The sequence below is a fragment of the Artibeus jamaicensis genome, unplaced genomic scaffold, assembly GCF_021234435.1.
Source record: "Artibeus jamaicensis isolate MK-2021 breed Jamaican fruit bat unplaced genomic scaffold, CSHL_Jam_final scaffold_3222, whole genome shotgun sequence".
Classification (NCBI taxonomy): Eukaryota; Metazoa; Chordata; class Mammalia; order Chiroptera; family Phyllostomidae; genus Artibeus; species Artibeus jamaicensis.
The window spans coordinates 4,084,085-4,103,907 of record NW_026522038.1 but is presented as its reverse complement, the minus strand read 5'-3'; the positions used below and the strand labels follow the sequence as shown (position 1 = coordinate 4,103,907).

The 19,823-nt window shown below is 39.1% G+C and overlaps 1 protein-coding gene across 1 annotated transcript in view; it reads left to right on the top strand.

Moving 5' to 3' along the window:
- Nucleotides 1-19,823, top strand: part of COL25A1 (collagen type XXV alpha 1 chain) — a 472,627-nt gene that overhangs the window by 419,725 nt on the left and 33,079 nt on the right. The window contains exons 17-21 of the mRNA XM_053657029.1: nt 10,509-10,571; nt 14,516-14,584; nt 15,347-15,391; nt 16,883-16,927; nt 17,877-17,954. Coding sequence (XP_053513004.1) covers nt 10,509-10,571; nt 14,516-14,584; nt 15,347-15,391; nt 16,883-16,927; nt 17,877-17,954 — 300 coding nt within the window. The remainder of the gene's footprint in view (nt 1-10,508; nt 10,572-14,515; nt 14,585-15,346; nt 15,392-16,882; nt 16,928-17,876; nt 17,955-19,823) is intronic.

The following is a 19,823-nucleotide window of genomic DNA, read 5'->3' as shown; positions in this document are numbered from 1 at the left end:
TGAAGATGCAGAAAGAAGTCTTTCTGCATCATCATGTGCCCTGACTATTTAGAGCTTTCATCAGATTAGCAACCTGTGGGAGGTTTTTCAGATGAGCCTGCTCGCTGCTGCCGCCACTTCCAGCAGTTCACTACTAGGTTGACTATATTGTGCTTCATTCTGAATTCATAGCATATCTGCTGCCAACCTGAATCCCAGTTTTAGTTGCCAAAACCACATCTTTCCTACCAGCTCAACACAGTCTTTACAGTCTTATTACAGTCTTGGTATTGAAACCTGGGTTATTAATTCTGATGCTGAGCTAATTAATTAACGTTGAGGGTAAACAAAGGACAAAAATCATGAAACAACTCATGAAGAAATCAGATGCAAAATCCAGGATAAGGCTAAATTTTTCTTCATTTTTGAATTTAATGTTGCATTAATGCCATGTTGTAATACCACTAACAGAGCTGAGATTTCTATTTCTTTGGCAACCATTTAATCATTGATTAGCATGTGGCTTGGGTAGCAAAATATGGCGCCAGCTATTAATTGTGTTTGAGTAATTAACATTGTAGATTGTATTAAGGGTTTCAGTAAATAGTCTATATATTTTATCTCCAGGCTTTGGTTAAATCATACCTTTGTATTTATTTTAAGAGTTAAAGATGTTGTTTTTTTTTTCTGTTTGACACCAAAAGTAAATCTAGTTTCTAGAACCTGTGTGGGGAAAGGGGAAATACAGCAGATTAAACCTGGATTCAATTTATTATGGCCTTTGGGGGAGAAATAACAATTTTGATATGCTCGTTCCTCCCCATTCCTCCTCGCCCATTTGCCTTCCTCCCCCTTACTTCTGCTCCCCTCTTCCATTCCTTCCTTCATTCTTCTTCTTCACTTCCTCTTTTCCTTCTTATTACTTTCTCTACCCCCATGAGGTACTTTGCATGCAAGAACATTTTAAGATCTGTCAGTTGGTTGCCTTCACTCTTTTAATTCCCTTCCACACACAATCAGCAGCACCAACATGAATAGAATCCCCATTGACTTTGTTCTCTACAACAACAAAAGTGAGAACCTAAAATGCTACCTCACTTGAGATGGTGAATGAATACAGAGATGGAGGAAAAATTAGAATATATGAAACAAGAGAAAAAACATGTGAAACTTCAGAGAAGATCAGATTAAAGCAACTCTGAAATAATTAGCACTGTCCTTAACTTATTCTTGGGCTATCCATTAGCACCCTAGTATTATGACAAACCAATCTTTAAAGGCTTTGCCTTCCCCTCCACCTTTCTTAGACATTTGTTTTGTTGTCATTCAAAAAGAAGCTCTAACATATTGTAAACTGAAATGATTAATATTTTTTCAGAAAACATCAGATTTAATTGTTTTCACTTTGATTATAAAGCTATTTTACTTTTTGGTTACCCGCGTAAAGCCATGTTTTCCTGATCACCGTGGCCACTACCTGCTCTTGTCAAAGTGTCTCTGCCTTGTGTCTCCCATTTTCTTCCTGTAATGACTCATTGACATTATAATTTGAATTTTCTAGTTTAGGTAATTGCCTGGAAAATAGAAAAAAAGCCTCTAAATTTAGTTGTTTCTTTACTAAAAGTAATGTAAAAGCTTTACTTCCTTGTAGAGCAAATTTCCTCTATCGCATCTTACTCTGCTTAGACAAATACATGTGAGCGATTTTCAATTTAGTGATCTCCTATTTCCCATTGACTAAATGAGATTAGATATGTAAAAAAAAAGATCTGAGCATAATTTTATACTCCAATATAAATAGTTACTTCTCCTGTTTATTGCTCTGAAAAAATAATTTAATGTCATTTTTGTATAGTCTACTTTAGTCTAAAGATGATTTTATCAAAATGTTTTGTGTTGGAATCATATTTCAGCTGCTTTCTACTACCTTACCCTGACCAGTCTCCTTCCTCTATCCTGATTAACTGGAATTGTGACTACAGTAGAATAACCACCTGCTTTTCATTTTTATTATATTGAAATATTTACAGAACTTTGGTGGTCATAGTCTTTCTACTAGACATTTTAGGAGATATCTAGGACCTTTAAACTCTACATTAGTCCTTGTCAAAAAGGCAAGATTTTTTTTATAGTATTACATTTTCTTTTTTTAAATATTTTATTTATTTTTAGAGAGAGGGAATGGGAAGGAGAAAGAGTGGAAGAGAAATATCAGTGTGTGGTTGCCTGTCATGTGTCCCCTACCAGAGACCCAGCCTGCAACCCAGGCATGTGCCCTGACTGGGAACTGAACCAGCGACCTTCTGCTTCACAAGCCCATGCTCAGTCCACTGAGCTACACCAGCCAGAGCAGTATTACATTTTCTATAGGGAGATTCAATAGGTATTGACCATTTTCTTCTTTCTCTTCCTCATAGGGTGAAAACTCATTCATAGTAAGCCTGTTACTTCTTTACCTTACACACTTTTGGTTTTGCAATCCTACATGCTCTGGCAGATGGATATTGTGTCATAAAATGATAGGTTCACATAAGAGAATTGAGAGTTGCTTCTTGAAAGAAGTTGAAGAGATGTTGAGTATAGCCCCATCCATGGTGTAAAGAAACAAGCATTCACCTTGTATATCACCAGTGAGTTGGGAGGATATAATACTTCACTTACTATTACTAGTAATAATAATAATAGCTAAAATGTTTGAGTCATTAGATAAGGGCAACAATAACAAACATTTATTGTTCACTTACTTTATTCTAGAGACAGTGGTAAGTGCCTTGCTTTCATTATCTTATAATAAGTCTTTTTTAAATATATTTTATTGATTATGCTATTACTTACAGTTATCCCATTTCCCCCCCTCACTCCCCTCTACCCTGCACACCTCTTCCCCTCTTAGTCCCCCCCTTTAGTTCATATTCATGTCTCACAAGTTCTTTAGCTTCTACATTTCCCACACTACTCTTGCCCTCCCCCTGTCTATTTTCTACCTACCATCTATGCTACTTATTCTCTGTACCTTCTCCCCCCTTCTTCTCCTCCCACTCCCCTGTGGCTAACCCTCCTTGTGATCTCTATTTCTATGGTTCCGTTCCTGATCTAGCTGTCCATTTAGTTTGTTTTTGTTTTATGTGTGGTTGTTAATAGTTGTGAGTTTGCTGTCTTTTCACTGTTCATCTTTTTTATCTTCTTTTTCTTAGGTAAGTCCCTTCAACATTTCATATAATAAGGGCTTGGTGATGATGAACTCCTTGAATTTGACCTTATCTGAGAAGCACTTTATCTGCCCTTCCATTCTAAATGAAAGCTTTGCTGGATAGAGCAATCTTAGATGTAGGTAGGTCTTTGGATTTTATGACTTGGAATACTTCTTTCCAGCCCCTTCTTGCCTGTAAGGTCTCTTTTGAGAAATCCACTGACAATCTGATGGGAACTCCTTTGTAGGTGACTATCCCCTTATCTCTTGCTGCTTCTAGAATTCTCTCCTTGATTTTAATCTTAGCTAATGTAATTATAATGTGCCTTGGTGTGTTCCCCTTTGGATCCACCATCTTTGGGACTCTCTGAGCTTCCCGGATGTCCCGGAAGTCTATTTCCTTTGCCAGATTGGGGAAGTTCTCCTTTATTATTTGTTCAAATAAGTTTTCCACTTGTTGCTCTTCCTCTTCCCCTTCTGGTACCCCTATAATTCAGATTTTAGAACAATTAAAGATGTCTTAGAGGTTCCTAAGCCTCTCCTCCTTTTTTTGAATTCTCGTTTCTTTATTCTTTTCTGTTTGCTCATTTCTTTCTTCCTTCTGGTCCACTCCATTGATTTTAGTCCCAGTTTTCTTTCCATCACTATTAGTTCCCTGTTCATTTTGCTTCATTTCACTTAATGTAGCCTTCATTTTTTTCATCTAATTTGCCACTAAAATCAACCAGTTCTGTGAGCATCCTGACCACCAGTGTTTTGAACTGTGCATCTGATAGGTTTGGCTATCTGTTTGTTGCTTACGATTATTGGCTCTTGGGCTTTGAGCTGTTCTTCTGCTTGAGCCATAATGTTTTGGTCTGTTTTTGCCTGTTACATATGAGGGGTGAACGCTTAGGTGTTCACCAGGTGGTTCAGCCCAGTCACTGGGTTGTGACTGGGGGCAGGGTCAGAGAGGGAGCAGTGGTGTTTGTTATACTCTCTCTCGGATTTTGGTCCCCTCTGCCGCTTCCTACAAGCATATTGGTCCCTTCTGGTGCTGGTTCCCAGGTGTGTGGGCTTGTGTAGGTTCTATGACCCTGTGGTCTCTCCAACAAACTCTCCTGTGAGGCTGGGTGCCTCTCCTGGCACCTCAACCCCCAATTGGTGCTTTTAGGCTTTATTTCCTGTTGCTTACAAATACACACTTACAAATAATGGGTTGCACAGTCTGTCTCACTGCCCATTTTTTTGCCTGGTTTATCTGTGTACAGATGTGTAACCATGGTCATTCAGCTGCCTTGCAAGCCTTACGGGGCTTGCTCATTTTGTCCCCACTCCTGGTCCACTAACTACCGCCTTTTTCTGCTGGGATCCCTCTCTGCTGGCCTCTGACTTTGACCCTCTTACTAGTCTGGACGAATGGTTTGTTGTTGTTGGACTTCAGTACAGTTCAATTTTCTGTCTGTTCTGGTCGTGTTTTTTTTCCTAAATCTTTGTTTTCCTTAAATTTGGTTGTGGAAGGAGGTACAGTATTTCCACCTACACCTCTATCTTGGCCAGAAGTCTTATCCTGTAATAAGTCTTAATTAAGCCACCCCTAATGATGCCAGAATTCTTCTGTTATTTCGCAGGTCAAGATTGCAACCTGCAAAGTCAGGCTTTAACTCACTTTTGTAACTTTGTACCAACAGTTCCCAAACATTTTGGTCTCAAAACCTCTTTACACACTTACAAATTAGAATTGAGATTTTTCTTTATGTAGGTTATATCTATTTATATTTCTGTATTAGAAATTAAAACAGGTTATGTGTTAATTAAATAACATGTTTTATGAACTATAACAATCTTCAAAAAAGCAAGAAAAGAGACATTGTTATTTTTTATTCTATGTAAATCTCTGTAATGCCTGGTTTAATAGAAAATAGTTGGATTTTTATGTCTGCTTCTGCATTCTATCTTTTGCGGTTTGTTGTTTTGGTTAAAATATGTGATTTGTTGTTTTGGTTAAAATATATAAAGGGAGATTTCTGGCCAAGATGGAGGTGTAGGGAGACACATTGTGCCTCCTCGCACAACCAAAAAAAGGACAACAATTTAGAAACAAAAAACAACCAGAACTGACAGAAAATCAAACTGTATGGAAGTCTGACAACAAAGGAGTTAAAGAAGAAACACTCACCCAGACGGGTAGGAGGGGCAGAGATGGGCAGCAGGGCAGAGAGGACTTTTGGCAAGGTAGTGAGTGACTGGAGGACTGGAGCAGGCAAGGCTGCAGGTGGTGGACCCAGTGAGGCAGTGGATTATGGACTGGGCAGTCCCACATTCACATGCAAATAGACCAGAGGCGAGACAAACCATGTAGTGCAGGGCTCAAGGGTAGAGGAAATAAAGCCTCAAACCTCTGATTGAAAACACCTGTGGGGGTTGAGGTGGCAGGACAAACTCCCAGCCTCACAGGAAAGTTTGTTAGAGTGATCTACAGGATCCTAGAATGTACACAAGCCTACCCACCCAGGAATCAGCACCAGAAGGGCCCAATTTGACTGAGGGTAGTGGGGGAAGTGACTGAAAGCTGGCAGGGAGCTGAGCAAGTGCCATCATTCCCTCTCAGACCCCTCCCCCACACACTGTCACAACGCAGTGATGTGGGTTGCTCACCCTGGTGAACAGAAAAAATACAACTAAGTGATGAAGAGATAGCCAACCTATCAGATGCACAGTTTAGAACACTGGTAATCAGGATACTCACAAAAATGGTTGAATATAGTCGCAAATTAGATGAAAAAATGAAGGCTATGCTAAGCAAAATAAAGGAAAGTGTAGAGGGAATCAACAGTAATGGGAAGGAAACTGGGACTCAAATAAATGATGTGGACCAAAAGGAGGAAAGAAACATTCAACCAGAACAGAATGAAGAAACAAGAATTCAAAAAATGAGGAGAGGTATAGAAACCTCCAGGACAACTTTAAACATTTCAACATCTGAATCCAAGGAGTGCCAGAAGGAGAAGAGGAAGACCAAAAAATTGAAAACTTATTTGAACAAATAATGAAGGAGAACTTCCCCAATCTGGCAAAGGAAATTGACTTCCAGGAAGTCCAGGAAGCTCAGAGAGTCTCAAAGAAGTTGGACCCAAGGAGGAATACACTAAGGCACATCATAATTACATTACCCAAGATTAAAGATAAGGAGAAACTCTTAAAAGGAGCAAGAGATAAGGAGACAGTTTAATGGACAGTTACCTACAAAGGAGTGCCCACAAGACTGTCAGCTGAATTCTCAAAAGAAACCTTGCTGGCGAGAAGGGGCTGGAAAGAAGTATTCGAAGTCATGAATAGCAAGGACCTACATCCAAGATTGCTCTATCCAGCAAAGCAGTCATTTAGTTGGAAGGGAAAATAAAGTGCTTCCCAGATAAGGTCAAGTTCAAGAAGTTCATCATCACCCAGCCCTTATTACATGAAATGTTAAAGGACTTTATCTAAGATAAAGAAGATAAAAAATATGAACAGTAAAATGACAACAAACTCACAGTTATTAACAACCAAAGCTAAAACAAAAATGAAAACAAACTAAGCAAACAACTAGAACAGGAACAGATCACAGAAATGGAGATGACATGGAGGGTTATCAGTGGGGCAGTGGGTGCGGAGAAGGGGGAAAAGGAACAGAGAATAAGTAGCATAAATGGTAGGAAGAAGATAGACAGGGGGAGGTTAAGAATAGTATAGGAAATGTAGAAGCCAAAGAACATGTATATGATCCATGGACATGAACTTAAAGGAGTGGAATGCAGGTGGGAATGGGTGTGCAGGGCAGAGTGGAATAAAGGGGGAAATGGGACAACTGCAATAGCATAATCAATATATACATATATATTATATGTATAAACACAACTTTTCATATATATATGAAAGCCAGTCTTATACAAATATGTAATTGGATAAGAGAAGATTATTTTAATAAAGCCTTTTCATAAAATTAGGAGTATTCTTTGATAATACCCTAACTCCATAAGTGGTAATTTTTTTAAAGGTTGGGTGACATGTGGAATCTGAAACCATAACAATGAACTTCTCCTACTCTGTACACTAATAAGCTATAAGCTTAGGAAGGTGAGAAACAGCCCCAACCAGCTCAGTCAGGATCATGAGTAGACATATTTATGCCTTATTTTCTTCAACAGTAGTCTTTCAAGCCTTAGACAAAGAAGAGACCAGTGATTATTTCCTCTCCATAGAGAGAGTGGAGCAAATGTCTCTAAAGTTGCTGAGAGCTCTGGAATTAAATAAACATAAGTCAGTGACCCTAAAGTTAAGTATGCTATTTTGCCCTTGAATAAATTGATATAAATAAGTATATGGATATGGTAGATGCTTCACTAACTTTATTTCTATGACCACTCTGTTTGAAGGAACTTTTTATATATTTACTCAGAAGAATTTAATATATATTCTGTTTTCAAAAAATGAAGGGAAAAAAAAAACCACTTCTCTCTAGCCACTGAGATCACAAAGCCTTATTTATTTGTGAGCTATGAAACTGCATGCTTCATCTTTTTATACTAAGCACTAACATGAATAAGAAATACATTTTTGCAACATTTGCTTTTTTCATCTCTTTTATTAATATGCTTTAATAGTGCTTCTAATTGCTTTGCTAAGGAGTGAGATCATTTTGTTTCTACTTAAAGATATGCAAGAGTCTTGTCTACATGTAAACTTTCAACCAATTAACTTGCATTGTATGTCCATGAAAGTCATTTTTAATGGTACACATTGACTTAATACAGCTTGTTTTCTTGAGGGTGGAGAGGGAATATTTGTATGTCTCAATATAATTCTATTGAGAGAAATATCTTATAAATAAATCTATTCCTTATGACTCTTTTGTTTAAAATAACAAGTTAAACTCTTTTACAAGAAGTAGAATAGTCATCATGATTTCTCGGAATATAGTTGGTTTTCCTTTTAGACCACTAAGAGATCCACCCAAAATAATTTGTTCAGATGCTCCTTTCCGATATGTGTAAGGGTAAGGGACAGGTAGAATAGAGATACAGAAATTTCACACACACAAAAAATAAACCTAAATTACTAGTTCTTCTTCTTGTTTCTTTCTTAAACCAGTACCATGAGCATCAGCACCAGAGATAAATCTGTTTGAGTTCTTTATCAATATGATACATTTTGTGGTGGTGATATCAGTTTGTTGCTCACGCAATACCCAAATTTTATATAGTGTTTTTTAAAAACTCAGCTCCCAGTACCAAAAACTAATGTTGAAATGTCACTACCTTATCAAAAGTCAATTGCATCAACATTAGCAGCTATTGTAGAAATAATCTAATGAGGAGACAGAGAGAAGAGGAAGGAAGGAAGGAAGGAAGGAAGGAAGGAAGGAAGGAAGGAAGGAAGGGAGGAAGGAAGGAAGGAAGGAAAGGAAGGAAGGGATGGAGGAAGGGAGGGAGAAAGAAAGAAGGAAAAGGAAATATGGGAACAGAAGCATTCCAGGTGTTTTTGCTTTAAAACTTTATTATAGATTTTAGGAAATTGGACCCTCTTACATTTGAGCTCAAGTGTTTAAATAGAAAACAAAACTTCATGGGTATTCAAGAAAATATGAACACTGGTCTCAGGTGTTTCCTGACATCAAATATGTGGTGCCTTTTTCAACACTGATTATCCAGCTCTGATTCTCTGACACCAACTGTGTGTCTTATGATTCAGTCCTGTTGTGACACTAACTACTCAGAGTTGGCATCAGACTCCACAGGTTTAAAGACTCAGCCTCTCGAGACTGCCCTCCTTTCAGACATGAGTCACAGGTCCTGTGTCCCGTGGTTACCACCTGCACTTCTGACCTAACTATAAATTTGAGGGTACTCATAGCCAGCACTCCTAACCCAACTGAAGTTTGATAATTTGCTAGAACTACTCAGAAAACTCAAGAAAAGGCCATACTTAATATTATAGATTTTTATAAAAGATGAAAGTGAACAGCCAAATAAAGAGGTACACAGGCTGAGGTCAGGAGCCTCTGTCCCCATGGAGTTGGGGTGCATGTGATCCCACCAGGACGTGAATATGCTCACCAACTTGGAAGGTCTCCAATTCCCTTTGTTTAGGGATGTTTATGGAGTTCCCTTGTAGGCATGATGGGTTAAATTATTGGCCACTGGTGATTGAACTCAGCTTCCAGCCTTTGTTCCCTCTCTGGAGATGGTGAGAGGAGGGGAAGGGCTGAAAGTTTCCACCTTCTTGTCCCAGCCCCTATCCTGAAGCTGTCTAGGGGTCCAGCAAGAGTCACCTTATAAACTCAGGTAGGTTTGAAAGGGGCTTGTTAAGAATAAAAAAAAGATGCTCCTATTACTCATGACTCAGGAAATTCAGAGGATTTAAGGAGCTCTGTGCAAGGAACCAGAAACAAGACCAAATTTATTTTTATTATACCATAACTGGGCTTCCTACAGGTAGTAGAGAAGAGGTTATGCAGGCGGGGCAAGGATAGAGATTTTTTCTTTCATGCTGAACATTTCTGAACCTTTTCCCTAGCCACATCTACTGTTCAGGTATCTATTGTTGCATATCATTTTTACTCCCTTAAACTACAGTGACTTAAAACAAAAAATAATTATCGTACAATTTTGGAGAAACAGGAAATTGTGCACAGCTCAGCTGGGCACCTCTGATAGGTGTCTTCTATGAGGATACAGTCAAGCTGTCAGGCAGGGGCGTGGTCTCAATTGAGTGGAGCATCTGGTCCCAAGCTCACACATAGTTGCCGGCCTACCTCGGACCTCAGCATGTGGACCTCTCCATAGGGCTGTTCACAGTATGACAGCTTGCTTTCCCCAAAGCAAGCAATCCAAGTGAGAGAGAACAAGACAGGGCCCCCAAGATGGAAGCCACGGTCTTTTAATAACAGTCTCAGGAGTGACATCCCATTACTTCTTCCAAATTCTGTTCTTTAGATATGAGTCATTAAGTCCAATTTACACTCAAGCAGAGGGTATTACACAAAGACATGATACTAGGATGTTGGATCATTTATGCCTACCTTAGAGGCTATCTACCGTGGTCGCCCAAACATAATTAATTGGCTTTGGTAAATGGTAGGAACCACTGGACAACAGGGGAGAAAGGAAATTATAAAGACATTTCTAAAGCTTCTCCAAAGCTTTGTTCAAAGTACTCTCATTGACCAAAACCTATTCTGATTAATTTTATAGTCAGTAGCTGGATCTCAGCAAGAAGGCTATATACAATCAAAGGAGTAAAATCCCAGGAGAAGGAAATAGTTTAACTTTATGTACTTGCTGTCAAGTGATAACAACCTCATGTGCCCATCTTTTTAAAGGGCGAACCAGGTTTCATTGGTCCTCAAGGAGAGCCAGGCTTACCAGGGTTACCAGGAGCCAAGGTGAGTGGGGTCTTTTTTTTCTTTCCTTTCTTTCTCAATTTTTCTGTCATATATTTTTAGTTCATTAGGTTAAAAGATGTGTGGGGTAACTTTATTATTTAGGTGAACATATATGTTAGCCTAATAGAGAACTAAAGCATTCTATCACCCCTTCTAACACTTCTAATGGAGATACCATCTTAAATAGAGTAACAGGAAGTTCATTTTAGCCTTAGGTAAGACAACAGGGAGGTAGAATATCTTAGTTGTTCCAGTTGCCCCAAAATTGCTCCTAAATTGATGTAATGTTATTAGCTTCCTGGCCATATGGAAAAGTGGGGGAATTCTGAGGAGGAGAGATAGAACTCATTAACTCCTGCCCCTTATCACTGATTTTAGAACATACTTGTAAATCAACATTATTATTATTCCCACATCACTCCCTAGATTTTAAGGAGTACTGATGTCATATAGATTCCTAAGTGCCTCATGCCAGAGAGATCCATTCTGAAAAACGTTTGCAGAAAGATTCTGTAATGAAAACCATCTCATAATCTTCCACTTGGCAACCCTAGAGAGGGCCCTAAAAGCACAATCTATATGCCGGCAAATAAAAAAATTACGTTGCTATGGATACAGTCAGGCCTATGGTTTTCTTTTTATCTACCCAGTAAGACAGAAAAAGGTACTGCTCTGAGGATGGAACCTTCCTCGTGACAGATTCATGAATCAAGGGAAGGGCAAAATTAGATCAAACTACTTTTTTTTTTAACTATAGCAGTCTTTGCCTCAGTATGTATTGCATCCGCCAGAAATAAACCAGGATGATTTCCAGGAGCTGGAGAAATGTGTTCATGGTCTGTTCTGACAGAAGGGTCCTCATTCCCTCTGGTCGGGAGAAAATAGCTCTAATCCTAGTACATGGGAACTGTGTGTGGCCCAAGGGGGACTGACACTTTGTCGAATTTATGCAAAATTGCTTTTTTTCCAAGCAATTTCTTTTTCACATAATGAGCTGTCACGCTTACTAACAAAATATGAGAAATGCCTGTTTTAGCCTGAACAGATCACACAAGAAACACACTTTCTGGAATAAAGGGAGAGCGAGAGAATAATGAGCACTCTGTGTCCACGCGAGAACCGTGGTACTCCCTGGGCTTGCAGCCCCCGGGAAGGAAGGCGTCTCGGTTCCCGCACAAACAGGGGAAGCCCGGCCAGTGCAGCAGAGAAGCGGGCATGCGCTAACTAATCTCCACATGTTTGGGAACAGTGCAGAGTGGAGTGTATCCCAAATATCTCTTCTTTAGTTTACTGATTTTAAACTATTGCGCGGTTTCAAAAAATCCAGATGTAGAGCCCTAAAGTCAACATTAATTATTGTTCATGAAGGACCCAGCCCGATTTTACAGACCGGATACTTTTATAATGGATACTACCCTGAACTTCCAATAAAAGTAAAGAATGTAAGGTACCAGTTTTGTATTTCCACAAGAAGGGATGTAGATAGGAAATTCATTTTATTAACGATATCACGAAGTCTGTTTTTCAGCTAAATTGTCTATCTTTCATCAATTAGGTATTGTAATGGAAAAGTCATGATTATGTAAAATCATGCAGCCAAATGCTAGTTTTTTTTCTCTTGCAGCCAAATGCTAGTTTTTCCCCCCAGTTTTGTAGGTAGTCTAGATTTGTCCCACTGAATTGAAAAAAAATAAATTAGCCCTGCCTTTTACCCCCAACACAGTGAAGTGAAATCATAATGAAGGAAGATAGATAATGCCACTTAAAAAGGCAAAAGATTTATACGACCTGAAGAGAAACCAGAGTATAGATAATGCCATTTAAAAATCTATTTATGCATTGCTATATCCTCAGCGTCTACCTCAGTTCTTGGGACAGACATACAGCAGCCTAAAGAGATAGGGTGTTATTCCCAATAATTTAGAATATTTTGAGTACTACTGTTTATTCACTAATTCAATATTTTTGTTTGGCCAGACAGTTTTCTAGTGTTTGAGAATGAAGAGTGAATGGAGCAAAAACACTCTCTGCTCTTCTGACACTTACATTCCAGTGTGTTTGAGGGAGGGCAGGAGGGGGGAGGAGGAAAGAAATAGTGTGATCCAGAAAGTGATAAGCAACTAATTAAGGGCACTGGGATTTTTTTAAAAAAGTGATTCTAGGTAAATATATATTGACTCTACTCCTATGGCATATTACAGATAAATGATTTGCTTAGCTTTTTGTTTATCCCTAAAATATTACCTTATAAGTTACTATTTTAGAATTCTTCTATAAAATATTAAGAAAAACACTAAATATGGTATTTTCTAAAGTAAAAATTTCATCTATTGGCCAACATGCATCCTTTGCATCTCTAATCCCTGGAAAAACCTTCTGGAGCATCTTTTTCATCTCCTGCACCCGGTCACATGCCTGCTGTTCTCCCACCTTCTTCATTTTCCCAGTCTCCTGGGTTCATGCTGAGAAACCTACTGGGACTTCTGTCATCCTTGCCCTGCTCTGTCCCATCTCCCCCCCAAAACCATAAAGGCTTCCCAGAGTGGGAACGACACAGATAAAGATCTCAAATTTTAAAGCCCTACATCATCCATAAAGATCCAATCCATTTTCTTCTCTTTTCCGAGATGAGTCCATTCCTTCTGTAAACATGCTAACACCAGGCTGAACTGAAAACCTGATTGATTATTAAAATCCTACCCACCATGCAGGAAGCTAGACAGGCTACTCTCTGTCTTGCCAGAGGGTGATTTAGCAAACTTCTAAAATGTTCATACTTTTTCACACAGCAATTCCTCAACTACAAATTTACCTTAAGCAAATGACCAGAAATATTCAAAGGGTTACATGCAAAAATGTTTATACAGAAGTTGAAAATGAAGCACAAAGTATGAAATTGAAGTTCTAAATTACAGCTTTTCCTTTTAAAAGCTTTGTGACTTTGAGAAAGTTACTTAGCTTTTCTGAACTTCAGTCACCTCATCTGTAGACTATGAATACTAACACCTTTCTCATCTGCCCTGAGGAGTAAATAGAGTAATGCACGTTAAGTGTTTTGTGAAGTTCCTGTACTCATTAATAACACAGTCATAAACAGCATAATTATAAAGTGCAACCTACTCATCCTTCAGAACATGGCTTGACTCACATTCAGGGAGATAGCCTGTACTATTGAGACCCTATGGGCTTCCTCTTCTCTCACCTATGGCCTTATGTTACTCCTTGATTCTTAACTATTTTGTTATGTAGATCTTGTCTGTCTAACCAGATCACTAGCTCCTTGGGGCCAGTGACCTTGTTTGTACTTCACAGAGCTGTGATTAAAAGCTGTAATACCTATGTGTCTTATACCATGCTGAGCACTTTACATTTATAAGTTACGAGATCAGCACTATAATTTTTTATATTTTACAGAGGAAATTGAGTCTTTGGGAACTTAACTAATTTGCCCCAAAACAGAGAACTGATAAATAACAGAGCTGGGGTTAAGCACAAGGATGCGGGATTACAAATAGCCTGGCCATGGTAGAGCGACAAGCGATAACCATCACCCGGCCTTGACCACTTTGCCATGCTTCATCCCAGTGGTACTTAGGAAGTGGCTGCAGAATGGAAACTAAGTCTGTCTCCGTTTCGAGGTATCATCATGGCCCTTATCAAGTCCTTTTAAAGGCCTTGCATGTACCAGCATAGGTTTCTGACAGGCATTTACCGATTCATTTCCTTAGCTGTCAAATGGAAATGATAATGCAGTTGATTGAACTATCATTTTATTAAATGAGATAAATCATGCTGAAATGAATACAGTGCTGGGTACATGATAAATAAGTGGTGACTCTCTGTTTTCTTTCATCTTATTCAGCTTATTTATTAATCTACAGGGACTGGCTCGGGTGGGGGTGGAGAGGGAGGTTGCCACTCCCTGGTTTTGCCATTTGTGACAGGGCGACCGAGGGGAGGCGGGGCCTCCTGGAAGAGGCGAGCGAGGAGAGCCTGGGACCCCTGGACCAAAGGTCAGTTATTCTTACACTGGAAAATGACGTTCTTTGGTTTGGAAAACAGCAAACTAACATCTAGAAATTTCTCAAGAGACATTAATAATTTATTGAAATATAAGAATAATTTATCGAAAGGCACACCAACTGGTTCTTTTCCAAAGGAATGTTAACAATTAAGCTTTTCCTAGTTTTCTCTCTTCTTTTTGATTAACAAATTTAACGACACATCTGAATGTAAAAGGGGATTGACTGTTGCTGACAAATTATCACTCATGGGGTATTAAAAGTTGCTGAGAACATGTTGATATGTGTTGTGTTAGTTTCGATTGTGACTTGATGGTAACACCTTGAAAGTATCAGCACTAAGGATTTACTAGACTGTTCCATCTTTATTTCTCTAAACTTTCTGCATACTAATATGGTAACACTTTATTTTAATAACCCACCCTAGAGACACAAAAATGATGAGAAGGAAATTTATGCAGACACTGTTGAGACTAATGAGAATGGATCACAGCGCTCCTGCCGTCCACGGGTGGGAGGGCAGTCGGCAGTTACTGTGGGATGAAGGTTGACGGACAGACCAGGGAATGAATCAGTGAAACCGTGATGATACTTGTGTTTAGTGTTTTCATAGCCACCATTACATAAAGCCATATATTATGGTAGTTAAAATAAAGTGTTTCCATCTTTATGAGTCACCGATAATTTCTTTTTCCTGTTCTTATCTCCTCTGTCTTTTTTTCTCTTTTTCATCTTCATATTCTCCTATCATAGGGGAAACAAGGTGAATCAGGAGCTAGAGGCCCAAAGGGGTCAAAGGTCAGTAACCAGGCACTCATGTTAATGTAACATGAGGCCTTCAAGAGCTGTGCTTTTTTTGCCTCTCCCACAAAGAATCATGTTTTCAATTAAACTCTTCCATACACTGGGATTGCAATAATTTTGTCCCTATGATGATATCCCAAAACAATTGGTTTCTTTCATCTTGTTTTTGTGTGTTCCTATGCTTCAGATTATTCTTTAAGGAAAGTTGTATTTTCTGTTTCATAGGAATAGTTTCTTTGGAAAAAAAATTAAGTTCTGTACTTAATTTAACTTATGTATGGAATAATCTTATTTTTCATTTTCTGGCAATCTTTGTGATAAATGTTCAAATTATACTTTGCTTTTAAGTTAGTTGACTCCCTTCATTGCATTAAAATTTAACTACCCATTAAATTCTTTCCTTTACCATGTTCTTTATAATGTTTGCAATTATCTATGCACTGTTAGCAGAATCATGTTATTTAAGATACTTTTAGCTAATACATAACATGGAAAAATTAGTGGAAACATGAAGAAAACAGAGCAGGAATTATTCTCCATCCATAGCAAATTTAATTATCATGGATTGGTGTGGATGGATAAAAACTTTTCCTGCTTTTCCTGCTTCTCGTCATTGGTCCTTACCCAGTTTATAAGTAATATATAGAAAGGCATGTCAAAATGCTTTCAATTTCATGTAGAAAAAGATCTGAAGAAATTTAATGCTGTTTTAAAGAAACTCTAAATACACAGGTTTAAAGCTCTTCTCCAACACTTCTGTTTAGACTTCTGAGAACGCAGAGTGTTCTCGTGGTGATGTGTGCACAGTTCAGGACTTGGGCTCTCCCCAGTGACTCCCCAGGGTGGGTGGGGAGACCATAAATGGAACTTCAGAGATTTTTCATGTTGCATTTAAAACTCGGGAGAACTGGCTTTGCCCTTTCCCTGACTTTGGGCCCTGCCCACCAGTCCCAGCTATCTGCTGTCCGTGGCAGCACCTGCTGAGTGCTGAAATGCCTGTACCTACAGGAAACTTTCCTTCAATCCCCATCATCAGAGGAAGGCCTAGCTGGCGACCTATCCCTTCTGGTTTGCCCTAAAATGAGCTCTCCACTCCTTCCCTGTCTCAACATTTACACATTACTTCTGAGAGGGAAGACAAAGCGGTTGGCTCTATTTCCTCTGCCCCAAACCTTTTCATATAAAGACAAGAACATGGTTCAGTCTGAGAGGTAACAGTGTACTTTGGGTATCATGGAAACCACTTGCTTTGCTTTTGAAGATCCCTAGCAAGAGAGTAACATGCGTATTGTCGTTCCAAGATTCTCTCTCATCTTCAAGAAGCATTTGCCATGTTGGTGGTTATTGTTCTAGTTGTAATTTTCAACTCCAGAAGTTTTCACTAAGGCTGCTGCTGAATGGTATTCAATCCATCCTTAGGTCTGAGGTATTTCTAGACTGTTGGCCTGACTACTAATTAGTTTTTCTCTCTTTTCACTGGTGAAGGGCGACCGTGGTGACAAAGGAGACTCTGGAACGTTAGGACCAAGGGTGGGTGTGTCTCTCATCTAAATTTTTGCCCCCCCCCTCTCCCCGCTTACAAGCCCAGATTTAAAGTATGTGTCTGTGTGTCCTTTCACAAGGCACTTGAACTAATAGCATGAAATAATAGCACTGGAGGCAGGCTACTATAGTGATTCCTGACCACCCCCTTTCTTTTTATCTTTTATTTCAGTCACTAGTAGGGGTGAGTATGTGGATTGTAACTCATAAAACAAGGTCAAAGAGAAGAAGATCTAAAGAACCCTCTCAATCTACTTTCCTTCTGACAAATGAACAATATCGAACCCGTAGTCATCCAGCTAGTAGAATTTTCCATTTTTCAATTAGCCCAATTATACAGAAAGCAATAACCTGTATTTTCAGAGTCCTTTAAACACAGGCAAGGAATAAGGACATGACTAATGGAAATTCAGTGGCAGAGATAATGAGCAGGATAGAAGTCTTAAAAAATATGTATTCTCTTTTGTGGTCCCTGTTTGATTTTATTTTAACAGAATTCTATTCCTGTTGGGAAAACCAGGCATTTCCTAAGAACAGTGTTCTATCTTCTTAAATAGATGAGAAAGCAATAGTTGAGTTGTAGGTGACTAGAAAGGTTTGTGTTGCTTTAATAAATGTGAACAAACCCAATAAATATTTGCAAGTCATATTGGATTAGCCTACCTTTTGTAATTTTCAGGAAACAGTTTCAGATATTGAATCATGTTCTTTTTATTCAAATTTCATTTCTTTGACATCCCACAGACAAGGAAGTTAGAAATAGCTTGCATCCTTTGAAATAAAGACAAAATTCAAACATGATTTATATATGCATTTGTGCCTTTGTAGGGAATTAATGATCTAAGAAAGCTGTAAGTTGCTACTTCTGTTTTCAACATAGTCCTCTCTATATCCCTAGCCTAACCACATGGTTTTCTGTTGGTTGTTTTTTTTATAGGGTCCACCTGGCCAAAAGGGGGATCAAGGAGCCACTGAGATCATTGACTATAATGGCAACCTCCACGAAGCCTTGCAGGCAAGTGACTGTTCCCTGCCCTGATCCAGACAGTGACACTGAGGCACACTGTGTCATGTGTGTGAATATCAGCTTCCACACCCTGAGGATCCCAGAGGTCCACTGCTCCAAGCGCCCCCTCTCCCTATTCTGACCCACCCCCTTCTTTCTGCCCCAGTTTATCCCCTTTTTTTCCTAACATTTTTCAATCTTTCTTTTCCCTTCTACCTTCAGATATGCTTGAGTCCTACCTGGTGTATATCCTGTGTTAGTTTTGCCAATTTTTGCCTCCTTGATTGAAAAGCAAGCCTAGCAAAGCAATGAAAGTCCCTATGGTTCTGCAGTTGAAATTGCCTAGGTTCAAATATCAGCTCTTTTGCTTACTAAATGCGTCAAGTTCATTTACTTCTCTGTTTCTCAGTTTTCTCTAAAATGAGGACAGTCATAGTATTTACCTCATCAGGTTGTTGTGAGCCGAATGGGAGTAAGTGGCTGAGTGCCTGGCACATAGTAAGTCCTCTGTGGGTGCTTCTTATTACTGCTACCATTCAATTCTTTGTCTTCTACTAAGTAAAAACTATAGACGGTGTGGTACATCTCCATCACTTTGCACCCTAGTCGTTCTTTCCATGTTTAGACTCTTGCACTCTAGCCTATATCATCATTCTGTTGGAACTTCTCCTATAAAGGTCACTAATAACCTCTAGGTCAAGCACATTGTACTTATCATTCTTGACTTCTCTTGATATTTGTACTGAACCAACTTCCTTTTGAAACTTTTCTTTCTGGTTTCTCTGATTTCTATTCTCATTTCTTTCAGTTTTATTTTTTTTATGGATCCACTCACTTTTTGTATTTGCAGTTTCTCTGTCCATTCCCTAATTTTTGGCATCCTCATCTCTGGTCTTTTCTTGGTGCAATCACTCTCTTGTTCTTCTGCAGTATGGCTGCTTCCAAATCCTTCATTGTCAGATCAGACCTGACATGTACTTCCAGCTGTCTAGGAAAATCTCTTCTGTCTAGGAAAAGAAGGCAATGGTTACACCATTGCCTTATTAACTTCCACCAAGACACGAAATTAAACTGGTTACCTTTCCCTCCTCCCAAGTGATTCCCTTTTTAGCTAACCAGTTTCTTTTAATCAGAGCATAAATCTTTGGATTTCTTGAGATAGAAACCTTACAGTTATTTTTAAACTATTCTTAGTCCTTCACCCATTATATCTCACCAGATGCTGCTGTTTTCTTTTTCAAAGTATCTGATGAGGCTGCCCCATTCTATCCATTCCCAATTGGGTCCACATTTCAGGTCTAACACCGCAACAAGCCCTCAGCCAATTCCTCTGCCCTAATGACTCTTCTGATCCATCCTGTTATCACTCCAAGGCTCACTTTCCTGGTTTTTGCTATTCTGATGGTTTCAGTGTGCTCACAAACCTAAAGGGACCGCCTCACCTACTCTGTGAAGCTCAGACTTCTCCATCAGGCCTCTAGGGCTCTGAAACCCTGCCTTTTCTGTACAGAAATTTCTATTTCTCTACAGCACATTTTCCCCCAAATCAGTCACATTGATCACAGCCATAAAGTCCCCCTCTTTTTGCCTGGTCTGTGCCATTCTTCTTTCCTTTTTACATCCATCTAAATAATTTCCAAAAATCCTCTGCCACCACCCAGATGGGTTGCCCCTCTTAGCCCTTTAAATGTCAGCAGTCAGGGCCCAGTAGTTCAATATTGAATTATTCTTAAATCATACAGATTGTTTTAGTGTAGCTGCTTACCTGACTGGGAGTTGCTCAGTGACAGGAAACATGTCTCATGCTTACTCTGTATCCCCAAAGTGCCTGACCCAGGTCTGGCATAAATAGTAAATAAACTTATTGGTTGAATGAGT